The 16,760-nt window shown below is 43.6% G+C and overlaps 1 protein-coding gene and 1 non-coding gene across 2 annotated transcripts in view; both read left to right on the forward strand.

The window, feature by feature from the left end:
- LOC142557681 (F-box/LRR-repeat protein 5-like) overlaps positions 1–16,760 on the forward strand; it is a 40,254-nt gene that overhangs the window by 5,286 nt on the left and 18,208 nt on the right. Inside the window, exons 4-7 of the mRNA XM_075669696.1 lie at positions 3,521–3,662; positions 4,644–4,838; positions 10,300–10,559; positions 15,270–15,352. Of these exons, the coding sequence (XP_075525811.1) occupies positions 3,521–3,662; positions 4,644–4,838; positions 10,300–10,559; positions 15,270–15,352 (680 nt within the window). The remainder of the gene's footprint in view (positions 1–3,520; positions 3,663–4,643; positions 4,839–10,299; positions 10,560–15,269; positions 15,353–16,760) is intronic.
- TRNAS-GGA (transfer RNA serine (anticodon GGA)) lies at positions 893–967 on the forward strand. Its single transcript has one exon. It is a non-coding gene; the product is annotated as a tRNA-Ser (tRNA).

Here is a 16,760-nt window from a genome sequence, read left to right on the forward strand (position 1 = left end):
GTTATTAAAGGGACACTAAACAGAAAAATAATTTGAGCTGTGCTGATAAGTTACGCTTCTGCCTTTCTGCAATACCAAAAAGGCACTGTTACCATAAGAGGAGGCTTGGTATGCCAGAAAAGTTACAAAAACAAAATACATGTGGCCTTGAAGTTCCCCTGCCTGATCACCGTGATGTTATTGATTCTGATGGTTTGACGTAGTAGTTCTGCGGAAACCCGCAAAGTGGAGAGAAGTAATGAATAAAGGGAAAATCAGACATCCACCCGTTCGTAGCAATTGCTCCAAAGGAAACCCATACGGGTTCCTCGAAAGACAAACCTCACAGTTGAAGAAAAATTCGTCCTGGTCCGAGACTCGAACCCGGGACCACCGCCTTTCCGGGGCAGCCGCTCTACCATCTGAGCTAACCAGGCGGCTAGCAGATGGCAGGGCGAAGTCGAATTTGTCGACAACACGAAGCAAAGGCAAGAGTTTGACGTATAGTTCTGCGTAGTAGTTCTGGAGAGCCGAGTCTCCACCTTGCGGGTTTCCGCAGAACTACTACGTCAAACTCTTGCCTTTGCTTCGTGTTGTCGACAAATTCGACTTCGCCCTGCCATCTGCTAGCCGCCTGGTTAGCTCAGATGTTAGAGCGGCTGCCCCGGAAAGGCGGTGGTCCCACGTTCGAGTCCCGGACCAGGACGAATTTTTCTTCAACTGTGAGGTTTTTCTTTCGAGGAACCCGTATGGGTTTCCTTTGCAGCAATTGCTACGAACGGGTGGATGTCTGATTTTCCCTTCATTCATTACTTCTCTCCACCTTGCGGGTTTCCGCAGAACTACTACGTCAAACTCTTGCCTTTGCTTCGTGTTGTCGACAAATTCGACTTCGCCCTGCCATCTGCTAGCCGCCTGGTTAGCTCAGATGGTAGAGCGGCTGCCCCGGAAAGGCGGTGGTCCCGGGTTCGAGTCCCGGACCAGGACGAATTTTTCTTCAACTGTGAGGTTTTTCTTTCGAGGAACCCGTATGGGTTTCCTTTGTCTGATTTTCCCTTTATTCATGATTCTGATGGCATCGGCTCTTCCCTAGTTAAATTTTTATTGGTAAAGATGTGCTGCTCTGTATTGTAAATATTCTAAAAGGGACAAAGTCTGAACTTGGCAAGCTTCATAAATGTTTACTGAGCCAATATGGCCCAAATATGAAAAAAAAAATAAAGTTTGAAATTTGTCACATCACAGTGATGTACTGGCACTGTAGTTTAGAGATGAAACTTAAAAATTGAAACTTTGACTTTTCTTTTCTCTTCTAATGATCAACTTGCAACTGTAAAATTAATGAAAACAGAGTTTTGAACAAATAATGTATTAGTCTCAACAGATTTGGCATTTCTCTTTAGTGTCCATTTAATGCCATTTAAGCACCCTGAGGTGCTTTTGTCAGATACTGCATTGAAAAAAGAAGAAGAGAAAGAAATGACTGATAGGCAGGGCACTCCTACCGGCGGTGCCCCATTGAGAGAATTCATTGAGTTGAGGGGTAATGGGTATTGTAAACATTGCACTTTTTATATTTACATTCATACTAGGTGCCTTTAAAACATTTCCTTAAGAGGCATCGCACTCATTCTAGTGTGTCACTCAATTGCAAGGAAAGGCGTTGCAGAGCCTCTCCACCCCTGTTTATGTGCACCTACATGATCTTTTAATGCGATAGTATTATAGGCAGAGTTCACCTATTTTGGACGTGTCACGTTCCTCTGATGAAGAATATGGGCTGACGCGTTCTAACACAGCATGTCGAAGCACTACCTGTCACAAGGGAAGAATCTGAGAAATTGGCATGTGATGCACATGTCAGACATTTTGAAGAGAGACTTTGACATGAGAAAACCATGTGTGCGATCGTGGCCTAACGGTTAGAGCCTTAAGCTGCAGCACTGGAAGACAGGTTCGATCCCACCATCGGTCACACATTTTCCTACGGCTTTACATGCGGACTTTGCTCACTTTGGAGGTATCTAAAGGAAAACTCGAGGTATGTTGAGCATGTGCGAGCGAGTCAGTGTTTACAAAATTGCAAGTTTGTAAGAGATACGAGGCACATAAATGCCACTTTAATAAATGAGAGTGTGTGAAATTGGCTGTGACGCACACATACACCACTGTCAACACATCACATTCATCACATGTTACATGTCGATATGTCCCCACTTATGTAAAGCCTTCGGGCCCTTAAGGAGAAATGAATGAATAGATGAATGAATGAGTCAATCAATCAGTCAATCACATTGGAAGTATGTGATAATACTTCGAGAGTTAGCGGTGCTAAGGTCTGGCCTAGTTTTTTGCTCTCTAGCTTGATCAGGATGTGGACACTGCAGCTGTAGTCGAACATACAACCTTGTGCTTAATTAGGGCGGCAAGGCCACTAAGCCGCCATGCCTACGGTGGCTAACTTTCCAGTCTACACTTTTATATTTCTGACAGTGTGATTGAAGCCGTGATTGTTGTTTTTTTGTGGACTAAGTTTTCAACCTTTTTTTCTACAGTGATTCAAGTGCTCAAGCATCATGGGGCTAAATGTGTGGACATTGAAGAAGGCCACAGCAAAAAGTAACATTAGTTTATTTGCCTTCACAACTTCACTCCGAGTTGGGCCGAGAACTTATGGGAATACCTTCATAGAAAGCTTTGCAGCTTTTAATGAAAATGAAGTCTCGGTGACAAAAACAGTAGTGTAAATGGTAAAGAAAGTAAAAGAAATTATGGCATGGGTGTTGACTGCTCATTCTTCTAGAGTGTGAGTGATGACACAATAAGTCTTTGCATTTGGATTTGTGGAGGCTTGATTGTAAGCAACGGAAAATAACTACATGAAACAAATAAGCAAAACGAACAAAATTTTGCTTTTAATTTGATGTCTTCAAGCATCTGTTGTTCACGTGGGTGCCCACTTGTGCGTACATGAGTTCTGTGTTGGGCCCCCTGATATCGTGCTCTGATATTATGAATTATTGTGTAGGGTAAGCAGTGCTAATATTTCCTTATTAATCCAATGTAGTAGTAGTAAAGTGTTGCGCATTCATGTAGAACGGTTAGCATCTTCAAGAGACCGAACAATGTGTAGTGCCGATCTTCCGTACGGCATGCTTCCTTTCAATGCTTTCAGTTAGCTAAAGCCGCCTTGATTGACTGGGACTGCTGCTTGTACACTGAGACCTGTGTCAAATGCACTTCACAGACATACTATTTATACATTCAGGCAGACTACTGTGATGAATTGATGATTGCTGTCACCCGTAACATATCATCACATATGCTGTATCTCTGTCCAGATCCTCTAAATGCAGCACTTTTCTGTGACATCTTTACAGTCAAAATTATTTATATTTGTGCCTACTGTGATATCTTGTTTTCATCTGGGAGTCTTGTGCCGAGTCATGGCTAACAGCAATCGTAGAAGCGCGACATGTATTGCTCTGACTGCTCACATGGCACAGTGAATGACACACCTTGTTCTTGGTTCGTGTACCAGGTCTTTCAGCCCATGCTGATACAGTACTTTGGGTATGAAGAGCTCAAGTTGCTGAAGGAGCGAGTGATTCGCGAGCACACCAAGTGGCAGCAACAGTGTTCACAGGAGAAATGTCATGTAGAACTTGAGAACATCGACCAGAGTGAGTTTGTTAACTTGCCTCTATTGATACAGCAGACAGAATTGTACTGTAATGTACTGGGTAGAAAAAGACCTCCCCAGTACTGTAATACACGGTATGGAGTGTGCTGAAGACCTAACACTCTTACATTATTATCACGTTTCATTTGTTTGCTGCTACGCATTAAAGGTCAGTAAGTTCCAACATGGAAAGAATGAACTACTCTAGATAAATTATATGTTTGTATGTGCAGGGCAGAAAATGCAAACCAAACAGTGCAGTAACATTTTAGGATGGAGCAAATGCTAATGTAACTACTGAAGATAAAAAAATTACCGCCAACATTCTGGAATCGAGGGGAGTTTAAACTTTACATCACATCATACTCATTATATCTCTGTTTGTAGTATCTCTCTGAAATTTCTTCAGAAATATATTCCTTGAATGGCATTCCACTAACTCCACCCTCTTGATCAGGTTCCAAAAAAAGGTATTAGGGCCTCTTTAAAGGCCAACTGCAACGAAATTTCACCTTAGCTAAGTTGGTTACATATGAGTAGTGTATGTTAGTGAAGTAATATTGGCAGAGCTGCGGGGCTGGTAATGTTTTAATTTTATTACTAGCAGCCTTCCAAACAGCACCTAAGCAGACTACGTGTGCAGCTGGTGGCTAATAGTTATGATGTAGGTACCATTACATCGCCTCTAAGATTCTGCAGGAAGTCACGGGCGGCAACCAATCCCGGTGACTTTCCTGCAAGTGCTAATGACAGAATTTTCTTCAGTTTTCGTATGATAAACGTGTGCTTTTGTGAGTCTTTTGTGATTTATCCACTCGTATTTCACATTTGAAATTTTGCACGAAGGCTGCTCTATGTGTACACTGTCTGAAACTAGGCTTTTTACACAGCCCAAAGTTTTGTTGTAGTTGGCCTTTAACATGGTGCAATGAAAGGGGAAGAGCCGGCTGATTATAAAGCACCTTTTGTGTATTGTACACAGAAGCGGACAGTGATGAAGACGACACTGACGATCTCCCATCATGGGCTGACATGCCTCAGGAGATTTTGCTCGACATCTTCGCGCGCCTGAATGCCCGCGACCGCTCGGTCTGCGGTGGCGTGTGCAAGAGCTGGTACAGCATCTCTCGAGAGCCAGCCCTCTGGAAGGACCTGATGCCCGTCCACTGGGCTCTGGGTAAGCTGGGCCATTGGCTCTAGACTATTGGTTGTATTGCTTCTTCACAATACTGCGCATAATAATCATTCACCACAAGTTATGACTTGGAATCTGCTGCTGCTGATAACTTATGATGGGATATTTTAAAAGCTGGTTTTTAGCTTTCAGAGCTGTTGAACCTTATCGTGGGCTTAATTGCAGTGTCGTGTTGCAAGACATGAAGAAATCATATGACACCTCAAAGAATTAGTTTCTTGACTGCATGGAAATGCCACAGAAAGATGTAGGCACTGTGGTTCAAAGTGCTGAGAAGTTGGCAGTGAGATGTCTGTATTATTTCATCATTCTTTAAAGGAGTATGGCACAAAATTATTGTGTCCTGCTTTTCCCTTTCTTGTTGTAGTAACTAGTTGTCAACTCTATAATTATGGTATGCAGCCTAAATTTCTCGAAAGTACCACAAATAATTAATTGCATCACCTTTTATGCAACTAGCGCAAAACTTGGAACAAATGCAATGCACCTTCAAACGTGAAGCAAGGAATTGTACACCTCTTTCGGAAACACAGGGGAACTCGCTCTCCCCTCTTGTTCCCTTATGTGCTGACTGGAATACGACAGTCATAGCGTGTGTCTGCATGCATGTGTGGGCATGCACACACACGCAGTGAAGTCTGGTTCCACGAGAATGTCACATCAGGTTTTGGTTATGTGAATAGTTTCCTGGCTCATGTAAGAAGCCACGCTGTACTTGGCGTAGATTTTAAACTGGTCTCATCAAAAGGTAACATAATTAATTATTTGGCTACTTTGTTTTTCTGAAATTGATGTTCCATAGTGTAATTACTCAGTCGAAATCTGTACAATAAAGATGAAAAAATAAGCCAAATTTTGTGCTAATACTCTTTTGACACCTTAATCGGCCAATCTCACCACAAATTGTGCTATGCCACTGTAGCTATGGTGCATTAGGGGTGCGAACCATTCAAGTTTTGAGTAAATGTTGAAGTCCCGGCTTAGCATTGGAGGGATAAGGGATGAGGGCGGTACAGTATAACATGACCAGGTTTCCGAGTGAGACTCATAGTGGGAAGTTGTAGGCGAGAAGCAGAGAGGAATACATTGATGCACTCGAAACTACACAGGCAGCAGATCACAGACAGAGATATTGTGCAGCAAATTCTGGATAAATTTTCATACGTTTTTTTTTAATTTTTATTGAAAATTTTTTTTGATGCAACAGAGTCACATATTTGCCAACCTTTACAATTTTATTGTAACGTGCGGAATTTTTAGTGCTCCTTTAAAATTGTGATATTGACACAAATATTTTATGCTTTTTATTTACATATTGTTAGGGCAATGCCATTTAGGGCAAGACCAACTTCAAAAAACCAATTTCAGTGCAGTCACCGAGTGACTTCTTGTGGACCAATTTTTCGAACCTGTCCATTCACGGATCTACCTGCACGGCAGTGACATCAACTGATGGAACGAATGTACAAGGGCAAACAAACCTTTGGCAGCTGTTATGTGAATATTTCAATATAACCTTCACGAACATTTCTGCTTGTCTGTGGTGGCCCAGATCAGTGTTGCTGCGACTGTATAGAGCAGAGTACCTATTCACGGATTCCATACAAAACAGTCTGTAAATCTAATAAACAGTCTGCATATTAAATAATCAGTCAATGTTAGTGTTTCTCTCCTAATTTTAGTAATTTCGTTTTTCCAGTAATGTTTTTCTAATTGTGAGGTTGGCAGGTCTGGATGTGTGATTCAGAGGATACAATTTAGTGGTTTGGTGAACATGTTGAATGAGCTGGCTTTGCATAAACATGTGCGCGCTGGATTTATTTCTAGTGCCTCCATTAGTATTGCATTACTGCTCTGCAGTTGCAGCTAATGTCTTCGTGTTTGCCATTTATAAATGGACTTGCCCTCCGTGTGATCGTAACCAAATAGTAGAGCAATATAGTGGCATTTAGGTGCTCATTAAGAATGCGGCATTTTTTTTTCAGCTTGTGGCCACTTTCAGTTTGTAAACATCTTTATTTTTATTTTTTATTTGTGAATTTTTCTGCACTAGGATGAATTTAAGAACAGCTCAGTCGAATTCTGTTAATTCAACCTTGACAATACTGTCAAATTTAATAAATTATGTGTTCAGTTGAATTAAACAAGGTGCAGAAAGAAACACCAAAACACGGCACTAATTCATTTGCCACTATCTGCCTGATTCTAACACACCCCATAATCAAGCATGCGGCCGCTTTCTATGTGTCCAAAGTAGAAATGACATTAAGGTTCCTAAACAATGTGGAAACCTAACAAGCAGAAAATTTTTTAGGAAGAAAAGGGGCAAGGGTCTAATATATGTTGCACAATCACGACTGGTTTTACGCACTAGCGTACATGCCCCATCTGTGAAATCGGTGAGATTATTAGTGTCCGCCGCGAGGGAAGTGAGCGCGGGAGGAGGAAGGCGCCTGTAGGTGGAGAAGAGAATCGCGTGCTGGGGATAGTACAAGGGAACACGTTGGGTGCGCAGCAGAGCAATGCCACCTAAAACAAAGTAGAGCATGAAGGACAGAGCAGCAAAGCAAGCAGCGGCAGGCCGAGCGTGAGTCGACCGACCCCGAAGTCATCACCATCTGTCAGGCGCAAGCTGAACAAGCCCGGCAAAAGGCATGGGCTTGGCGTGCCGAGGAGACTCCAGAAGAGGAAGAAGGAGAAGGGAAAAATGAATTGTGTGAATAGGGTATTACCAAACTGCTTGAAATCATAAAGGTTGTGCATTTCCGTACCGTGCCTTACAGTGAAACCTCGTTAAACTGTAGTTGGCCAGGGCTCGGAAAAAGTATGTACCAAACAGTAGTACTGCTTAACCGAAATAGCATGAGATCGCACACTTACTTGTCAAAAACGAAAGAGAGAGTGTGATGAAAGGGAAAAAAACATGCAGTATTTATTTACTTCACGCGACAAAAGTGTTATTTTCGTTTGATGCCGCAGCGGCCTAGCAGCGACGACAGCGGCCTTAAACTTACTGAAGCTGCGAGGCAGCTTTTCAGGCAGCCCCTCTTCTCGGCAAACACTCGCATCGCAGATTCCTCGTTAGTGTTGCATATTCTCTGTGCGCGGGTGCAGTAGCGTTGCAGAAGTTGCGGGGCACCTTTTCATTGCAGGGTGCTGTTCTCGTCACGACGATTGCATTCGTGAGGCTGACATAACGCGCAGCTTCTGCCGCTGTCAGGCCTGAATCGCCCGTGCTGTTGCTTTCCGTGTCATCCTTATCACTGTCGCTAGGTGACACTTCGGCAAAACAGAGGCAACGATGGCGAAAAGTCGAACCTCGCAGCTGACATTTCTTTGCGGTCGCAGCAGTGCTGCCGAGCAACTTCTTCAGATTACAAATGCCACACACTGTAGTCAACAGTAGACCCATGTTGTGTGCCAGTGCTGACTTTTTCGTGTCACGTTCGACAGCATGAACAATGTCTAATTTTTCTTTTATGCTGAGCACCCGGTGTCTTTTTTTATCCGAGCTTCGGCATGATGCGAGTCCTCGCTTACGCAATGCCACAGCGCTCTCTGGGACGGCGTCGAAATGATGTTGATGTGACTTCACGCACAAATGCACAGGGCACTTGGAGGCTGTTGTTCAGATGTCTGAGGCTTGTTGTTCTGCCGGGCCGCCCGATGGAGACGAAGCACCGCCGTGTTTGGGCGACGAAAAGTGGAAACACTATGTGTTAACTGATACGTATGCAATAAGCTGGTACGGTTTATGCGGATACAAAACACACAATGTTCAATGGCCACTGAGTCGGGGATTTGACTTTACTACTTTTAAAACGAAACTACCGTTCAGGTGGGTACGGTTTAACGAGGTTTTACTGTACCATCTTTCCTTATGGCACTTTACACTTTATAAAAATCGAGAAATGGAGATAAAACAGAGAAAATAAGAAATAAGCCCTGAAAAAACTGCCGCAGTTACACACAGTCAAAGCATTTTTAAAGCATTCTACACGCAGTGCACAAAAAGGGAATAGCACCCATATGGTTGCGCGTAACCCACGCTCACGAAGTGAAACATCACTATGATATTTTAAGCTCAATTTTCCTGCATGGTTATTTAAAGGTGTGTTATGCAGTAAAGCATACGAACACTACGTACATGGTTTCAGTTGTGTATACGATTGCATCGCGCAGGCGATTTTCGGCCCGATTTTCTTGAGGAAAAAGAAAGGTGCCATAGGGGTCAGGTATGTATGTGCTGACAGGTGAAGTTTGAATTATCCAGTGAAGGCAAACTTTAAGATAAAAATAATGAGTTTGGTCCCTTTTATGTGTATGGGTGCGTGCCAACATCTTTGGTCAGGTTCATTTTAATTGTAAAATTGGATTAATGCAAGTCTACTGTACTATTGACTTTGAATTTGAACTGCCTCATTCTGTTTTTGAGCTCACTTGCCGCTGTGTATAATCATGTGTAACTACTCATTCAAGTTTTTATGAGCACATCATGATTAGACTCTTCAGAGCACCCGCTGCTCTGCCACTGTCACTGCTTGACAGTGCTCCTACCTGTCATAGTGGCTAAAAGGTTATGGTATTCTGCAGTTGAGTGCAAGGCCATAGGTTTGATTTACAGACGCAGCTGCTATTGTGTTCCAACAGTGACAGAAAGTAGGGACACCCATGTCCTTAGTGTTCGGTGATCCATTGTCAATAATAGAAAAACAATCACATAAGACTAACTGTGTTCATCAGTTTCTGCTTTCACCAATACAGTTGGACTTCAATGTAATGAACAGGGATATAAGGAATGAAGGAGCAGACTCGAACAGCAACAATTTCTAGAGATTTTGGTGTGGTGACCGGCAGGTTGCACTTGGCCATGGGAACATCGCTCACCTCAAGTCGCTCCGTGGTCACAGATTGCAGTTGGTTGTGTGACTTTTGTCAATTGCTCACATGAATGCATCCTAAGGTGGCATTCATAGCGCCATTTGAAAAATGTTGCTTGACCAACCGCAACTTGTGGCCAACGAGTGCCTTGAGGCAAAAGATGTTCATGTGGCCAAGTGTGACCTGCCCGTTGCCATACTGAAATGTCTCTCGATCGGTGCTGTTCAAGTCTGCTCGCACAACCATCGCCACATAAAATAACTGTCAGCGAATTCCGATGTCCGGCTTCTGTGACGCTGATTGGTTCAACGGCATTGACATTCCAGCTGCGCAGCAGAAAAATCAAGCAGTGAGTAATTGAGCCAGTACAGTCACTTCTTGACCAAACTGACCATCTACGACTGTCACTTCGCAACCAGCGTGGTTGCGGGATTTCTGGGACTCGCCAGCATGAATGTTGCCTAACACTCAGTGGCAGTGTTGTGGCTGATGGCACTTGACTGGCTTGTGTTGTGCGAGCTTTTGCTGATATTTGAAAGGGGTACCTAATGTTTCCTTCCAGGGTTGTGGGACCACGTACCACTGTGGCCAGACCCTTATTACGAAAACAAGCACAGCAAAGAGCATGCTGATGAAGACGCAGATTTTGATGAATCTGGCGGGAGCTCCTCAGATGAGGATTCGCCTTCAAGTTCATCTGCAGACACCTTGAGGCGGGAGGCAAATGTGCTGAACTGCCTGGTCAAGCACCTGCTGCCCATCGTTGGCAGGGGAGTCCGAAAAGTTGTACTTGCCACTTCTCATGCCCTCAACAGCCGCTTGGTAGGTGGCTCTTGCATAACCCATACGCGGAGCGTTTTATTTTATCAATAACATAATTTTTAAATATTATTCAGGACATGTAGCAGAATTCTACTTCCTGATCTAGATTACTCTCAGAGGCAGACATTATTTCCACATAAAATGAAAGTGAATATTTGACTAACTATGTGTTCCTTGCTAATTAACGTTTAAATTAATTGCTTCACGCCACATGTTGCAGTATACAAATTCTAGCCGGTAACTTTTAAAGCTGTATCTACTTTGAAAGAAGTTTGAGGATGACACCAGTTTTGACATATGCATTCCCAAAGATTGCAGCAATATGCATAGGTGTACCAGTAACTTTTGAGCTTGAGTGCTTAAAAAGGTGCTTTGTTAAGAAAGTAAGTACCAACAGTGTATTTTTACAGCAAGTTTGACTGTGCTTATTTCAAAACTGGTGCTGGTCCTGAAATTCATTCCAAGTAGATGTGCCTTGTGAATTCACTGGCTTCAATTCCTGTACAGAAGATGTGTACTTAATTAGTTGAAAATTTAATTACTGAATATTTATTAATTAGTCAGTTAGGCAAGCTGATTGCCAGTGTAAGTAATGTATATCTTTTTGAGTATTCCAGCTAATTAAGTAAACTTGTGCTAATGGAACAGGCAATTTTTAGAAATGATGTTAATGTTAAAATAAAACAACCTGTGTGCATTAACTCAAGGTAATTCTCTCTTAAAGACTGCTTGTTGTGTTAGAATTATGCGAAGATTGAATTATTCAGTTTATTGAGTTATCAAGCTAATATAGAGCAGTGTGACGTCTTCATATAGCTTGACCATTGCAACAATCTTTCAGCTTTATGGTATAGCAACACAACACGGGCAGCTGCTCAGAAGTCTTCAGATGCATAACAAGCCTCCAATCCATTGACTCCGCAGCGGCGTCATTCAGCGACGTCCACATTGCCCATGCTTTTCTCAGGATAGGCAATTCTGGCATCAGCATCCGTTTTGCAGAGCATCATTGATGGCCCCCTTCACTACGTAGCACAGCCAAATGAGGCCAGGCATAGAGGCAAACTCCATGTCTCCAAGCGGGGAGGAGTAGTCTTGTCACCCACCACAGCCAAATGAGACCCAGTGCACATGCTGCACCAAATCTAGTGAAAACCGGTGGTATCGTTGGCATTTGTTCTCGCTGGTCGGATTTTACACTACTAGTACGTCCCCTATTCATAGAGCACTGCTGTCCTTCCTGTGAAACGCTTGCTCACTAAGAACAACTTCGCAACAATTTTAATTTTGACAGCGATTGTGTGGACTGCTCACAGGCACTCCGATTGGTCAGTTTGTCATCAAAGATGAGCCTGTCAGGAAACCTTTATTTTAGGAGAGAGGAAGAAAAAAGATCCCTGTTTCTGACGGGCTTCGAACTTACAGCCAGCTCGAAGCCAGCTCTCTAACACTGCACCATAGCAGTTCCATTGAACTTGCAGAATAGCAGCAGCAGGTCCTGTAGCAATGCACACGTTTGTAGAGGCAATGAGATGCCTCACATTGCACACACTTCACAGAGTACTAGAGCCTGGCATTGCAATAATTGGAACACCGTGTGCTACAGTGAAAAGGCATGTTTCTTTATGTGTGCAGCAAGTTTGCTCATGTGGTGGATAACTAACAAAAGAGATTTGTCAGAGAGAACATGTGTGAGCGAGCAGTGTGCACATGGTAATATACTGTCCATGCCATTGATAACAGATCCACATACAACATAATGTATTTATTTGCATAATAATCACACTCGCGTAATGATCTCACCCCTGAACTTTGTCGTCAAAATCAGAGTTTTTTCCTTTCCCACGTAATGATCGCACCCTGAACTTGTTGCAGTGATATGTCGTGTGCCAGGTCTAGCTAATGATGATCGCACTTACGATCTGTCGAATGCTACGCAAACAACTCTTCGAAACATACCAAGTGGTCTGCACGCACCCAACAGATTCTTAAGCAGATGCCCCATTTCATTCCTTTCATCACTTTCCGCACTTCTATGAAAACAAAATATCTACACCAAACTTGACTTGGCTTTATTATGTGTAGGCTTTATAATACATGTGGTCAACAGCAACAACAAAAAAGGCGCCTTTCAATTCCTCTCGTCTGCACTCGCGGGCACGCAACAAATCGCGAGGGGTAACGATAGTAGCCACGTTTACATTGATACATTAGAAGTGTGCCCTATTCATGTGCCGATGCTTGTAACGCAGCTAAAATATTCGCCCACCCTTAGCAGAGGTGTGCCGTATTAGGGTAGTAGTGAAGATAAATGCCACAGTTTTCGCTGCATGCCTGCCATGTGTTTCTATGTCACTGGCAGCGAAGTGCACCCATCTCTCTTTCTGTCCTCTCAAAGTGGACATGCCTATGTTATTGCTGCAAACTTGCCAATATTAACGATATTATTCATTATTGATGCGGAAGAAACTGTTTCAATGCACATAATGTACTCGTGAGAAGAAAAAGATTGCGTTCGGCTTGCTCCTCCGGCTGCCATTTTTGTTTTGGTGTCCCGCACTGTTACAGCGGCAGCCGCCTGTTTGTTAACCTGTTGTCATCCCGCAGCAAACGAGGGATTAAAAAACTTTTTTTCTTCTTGCAGAAAATTTAACCCACCTAATAATAGCACCCCTGAATTTACATAAATTTTTTTGACAGAAAGTGATCATAACATGAATAAATACGGTACTTCTGTATATTACAGACTATTTTTGCTCTCTGAGTTTGGTCTGCCTATATTATCAATGCAACCAAATCTGCTTGCTGTTAACGGAACTGGCTATAAAGGACTATCGGGTACAACAGACAAGTTTCTTGGGAAATTTTCTCTACATGGTGTAAATACAACTTACTTTGATGCAGCTACTCGGGCATGCGGCAGTGCAATGCACTGCATGCATCCAATGCGTGCAGCAGTATGCTGCCCACAACTATTTTCGGCCGCTTGTGGAATTTGCGAAAATGCACCTATTCTTAAGCAACAAGGACACTAGCAGCAAGCTTCCCACAACAGCATGCCATGCAGCGTCCCGCTGGCGGTGAGATTTTGTGTTGACCACCCAACCGGACCACTGCTGCCTACTGCTGCCGGCTCAGTGCTGAGCAAGTGCCGATGGTTCCACTAGGCCTAACCAGCTACGAAGCAAAGCCGTAGCACATGGTGCTTGAAAAACAACCGCCGACGAACACAAAATGCACCGCTTGGAGAATGATTTATTTATTATTGCATTCATCTGCACATAAGAAACTTGGAATACGCTTAAACTTCACCTTTAAGAGTAGAACGCAATAGCATTGTAGTTCTCTGTTGACATCGACATAGACTTTTTTAGGCTTGTAGCACAGCTCAGAAAGAGCAAAAAGGAAGGTGGAAGGAGTAATGAAAGGGAACGGAGAACAGAGAGAGCGCTGACTTCCAACTGATGGTTTATTTCATGACACAAAAGGCTACTTATACACTCAGCGAACCATGTGACATGAAGAGATTTCTCAAGAAATAACACACTTAAATACAGAAATACACACATAACACCTGTGGCACAACAGGGGCAGCAGGCACTCTTTTCACTATTGTGCATTGTGAGTCATCTCTGTGACCGGCCACTGTCAACCTAATAATATACTGATCTGGCAGCTCTGTCTATGCCTTAAATTTTTTTCCATTTCAGCGTTTCATGTAATTCTGCACTGAAATCAGCCATGGATTATTGTAGTAAATTATTGTCGTATTGTCCGAATTCATGGCACACCGGAGCATGCAAACACTGAGAAACGCGTTATTTGGCAACCGGGCTCCTCTCTTGTGCTTCCTTCTGGAGACGCTGCGCTATCTAGTGGTGCTGGTGGTAGGTTCATTGAAAAGTGGCTCATTCCCAGTGCATTTGGGGTACAGCCTGCGAAAGCTTCAGGTAGCTGTACTCAAGGAACCCTTGTGAATCGGGTTTGATTCTGCTGAGCATCAAAAAAATTTAAGAAATCTTTTTTGTCATTGTAGAGCGGTGCGCACCTACTGGTACATACTCCGTGACCCAAGTTGAAATCAAAGAGGTTCGTTAAAGGCCAGCACAGACTGAAAGGCGCATACTGCGCTCTAAAGTCAGCCTGTTGAAGAGCGGCACATATGTACACAATACCACATACTCAGTGACCCAAATTGATCCGATGGTTAGTTTCAAACCCTGTTATATCAGCATTGCAGCCCGATGCACTGTCCATGTGACTGTGGACTACCAAGTGACTGAGGTAGGCGAGAAAATGGTTCGAGACGAATGTACATACATAGATAGACAGATAGCCCTCGGAAAGTGTGTGAAGTGTCCTAAGAATGCTAGTGCATTAAAAGTGTGAGAACTATGTGAGTAAATATTGCGGTATGTATTCCTTCCCTTGGCACAAATAGGGTTAGTACTGTTGTAGACCATTGAACATCTGTTTTATACATTACTGACCACATGGGAGTCCGCAAGGGGGGCTGCATAAAAAAATCACACATTTTATCTTTAATGAACCTTTCAGTCTTTTTATGTCTAAAAGTCACTCTTATAATTTTTCATTTTCATTCCTTGTCGCTGTCTAGTAAAAAAGGGAATGCTTGTGTTTTTGAGCCATACTCTTGAAACCAGCTGCTTTTACATGTTAATAAATGATGCAAATTGTGTTTGCTTGCAGTTAAGATCCATTCTGAAGCTTTGTCCCAAGGTTTGCCACCTGGACATTTCTTACACCGACATTGGGGACACGTCTTTCAAAGGGTGGGTGTGTTTTGCATTATTTCGGTGTACGACATTAATGAATAACTCCATTGTACATTTTGATTTGTAAATAATTTCATTGTACATTTTGAATAAAAAAACGTTGTACTATAAGCAATTCATATTCAAGCATATTTAGGAATTTGTCAATTTTTTCTCGGTGCTGTCAGACTTGATGGAGTAAAGTAGGCTTTTAACATTCTTGCCTTTGGAACAACTGTGCATGCCAGCTGCCTGGCAGGCTAGGTTGTATCATTTCAAGATATTGCAGGTTTATTTTTTTCACAACCACTAGAGCTTTTCCTTGAAAGAAAATTACTTTTTGCGATAATGTTTTTAGATATTGCTACAGGATAGTAATTCCAATGACGAAGAGCCGAGCAGTGAGAAGAAGACTACGACGATTAGAAGCTAGCGCGGGCTGTTGCCTCTTGGCCAAGCACAGCGTATTTTCTTGTAAATATACTTGTACATAGCTTTTCGTCTGCGTCTTCCTACGTAACATATCTGGTGGAGGTAGACGTTCCCTGTACCTCGTCACGGAGCTTCGCAGTGGATGATACGTCGAGCCTTCCTTTATGGCTCCCGGTGACGACAACCCGACTCCGCCGGCTCCGACACCTGCTGCCACCTCAACGACCTACATCACTCTCCCCGCTCCCCGTGATCCTGGCGTATTCTCGGGCAAAGATGGGGAAGACGTCGATGACTGGATCAGCCTGTATGAACACGTCAGCTGCAATAACCGGTGGGACCCTACTATTATGCTCGCCAACGTAGTCTTTTACCTCGGTGGCACACCTAGAGTTTGGTATCGCACACACGAAGATGAGCTCACCAGTTGGGATTCACTTAAGACACAGCTTCGAGACTTGTTCGGCAACCCCTACGGTCACCAACTTGCCGCGCAGAAGGCGCTTTCCGGCCGTGTGCAGACGTCAACAGAGCCCTATGTCACATACATTCAGGACGTCTTGGCTCTGTGCCGCAAAGTTGACACCCACATGACTGAGTCCGACAAGGTTGCCCACATCCTCAAAGGCATTGCCGATGACTCCTTCAACTTGCTCGTTTGCAACAACGCAGCGACAGTGGATGCTGTTATAAAAGAGTGCCGCCGCCTGGAACTCGCTAAAAGCAGACGTATTGACCAGCATTTTGCCCGTCTGCCCAACACCCCAGCGACATCTTCCTGTGCCGACACTCCTCGTCCCAACAGCACTGCCGATGTTACCAGAATCGTCCGGCGTGAGATCGAGGCCGCCTATCCGGCTGCCTTCGACTCCAGTCCCACCAACACATCTGCAGTCACGGTCTCACTGATCCAGGCAGTTGTCCGCCAAGAGTTCAAAAACATGGGTCTTCACACCATCTGCTTGGCCCATCGTCCTGATACCCGCCCGGCTTC

The sequence above is a fragment of the Dermacentor variabilis genome, chromosome 9, assembly GCF_050947875.1.
Source record: "Dermacentor variabilis isolate Ectoservices chromosome 9, ASM5094787v1, whole genome shotgun sequence".
Lineage (NCBI taxonomy): Eukaryota > Metazoa > Arthropoda > Arachnida > Ixodida > Ixodidae > Dermacentor > Dermacentor variabilis.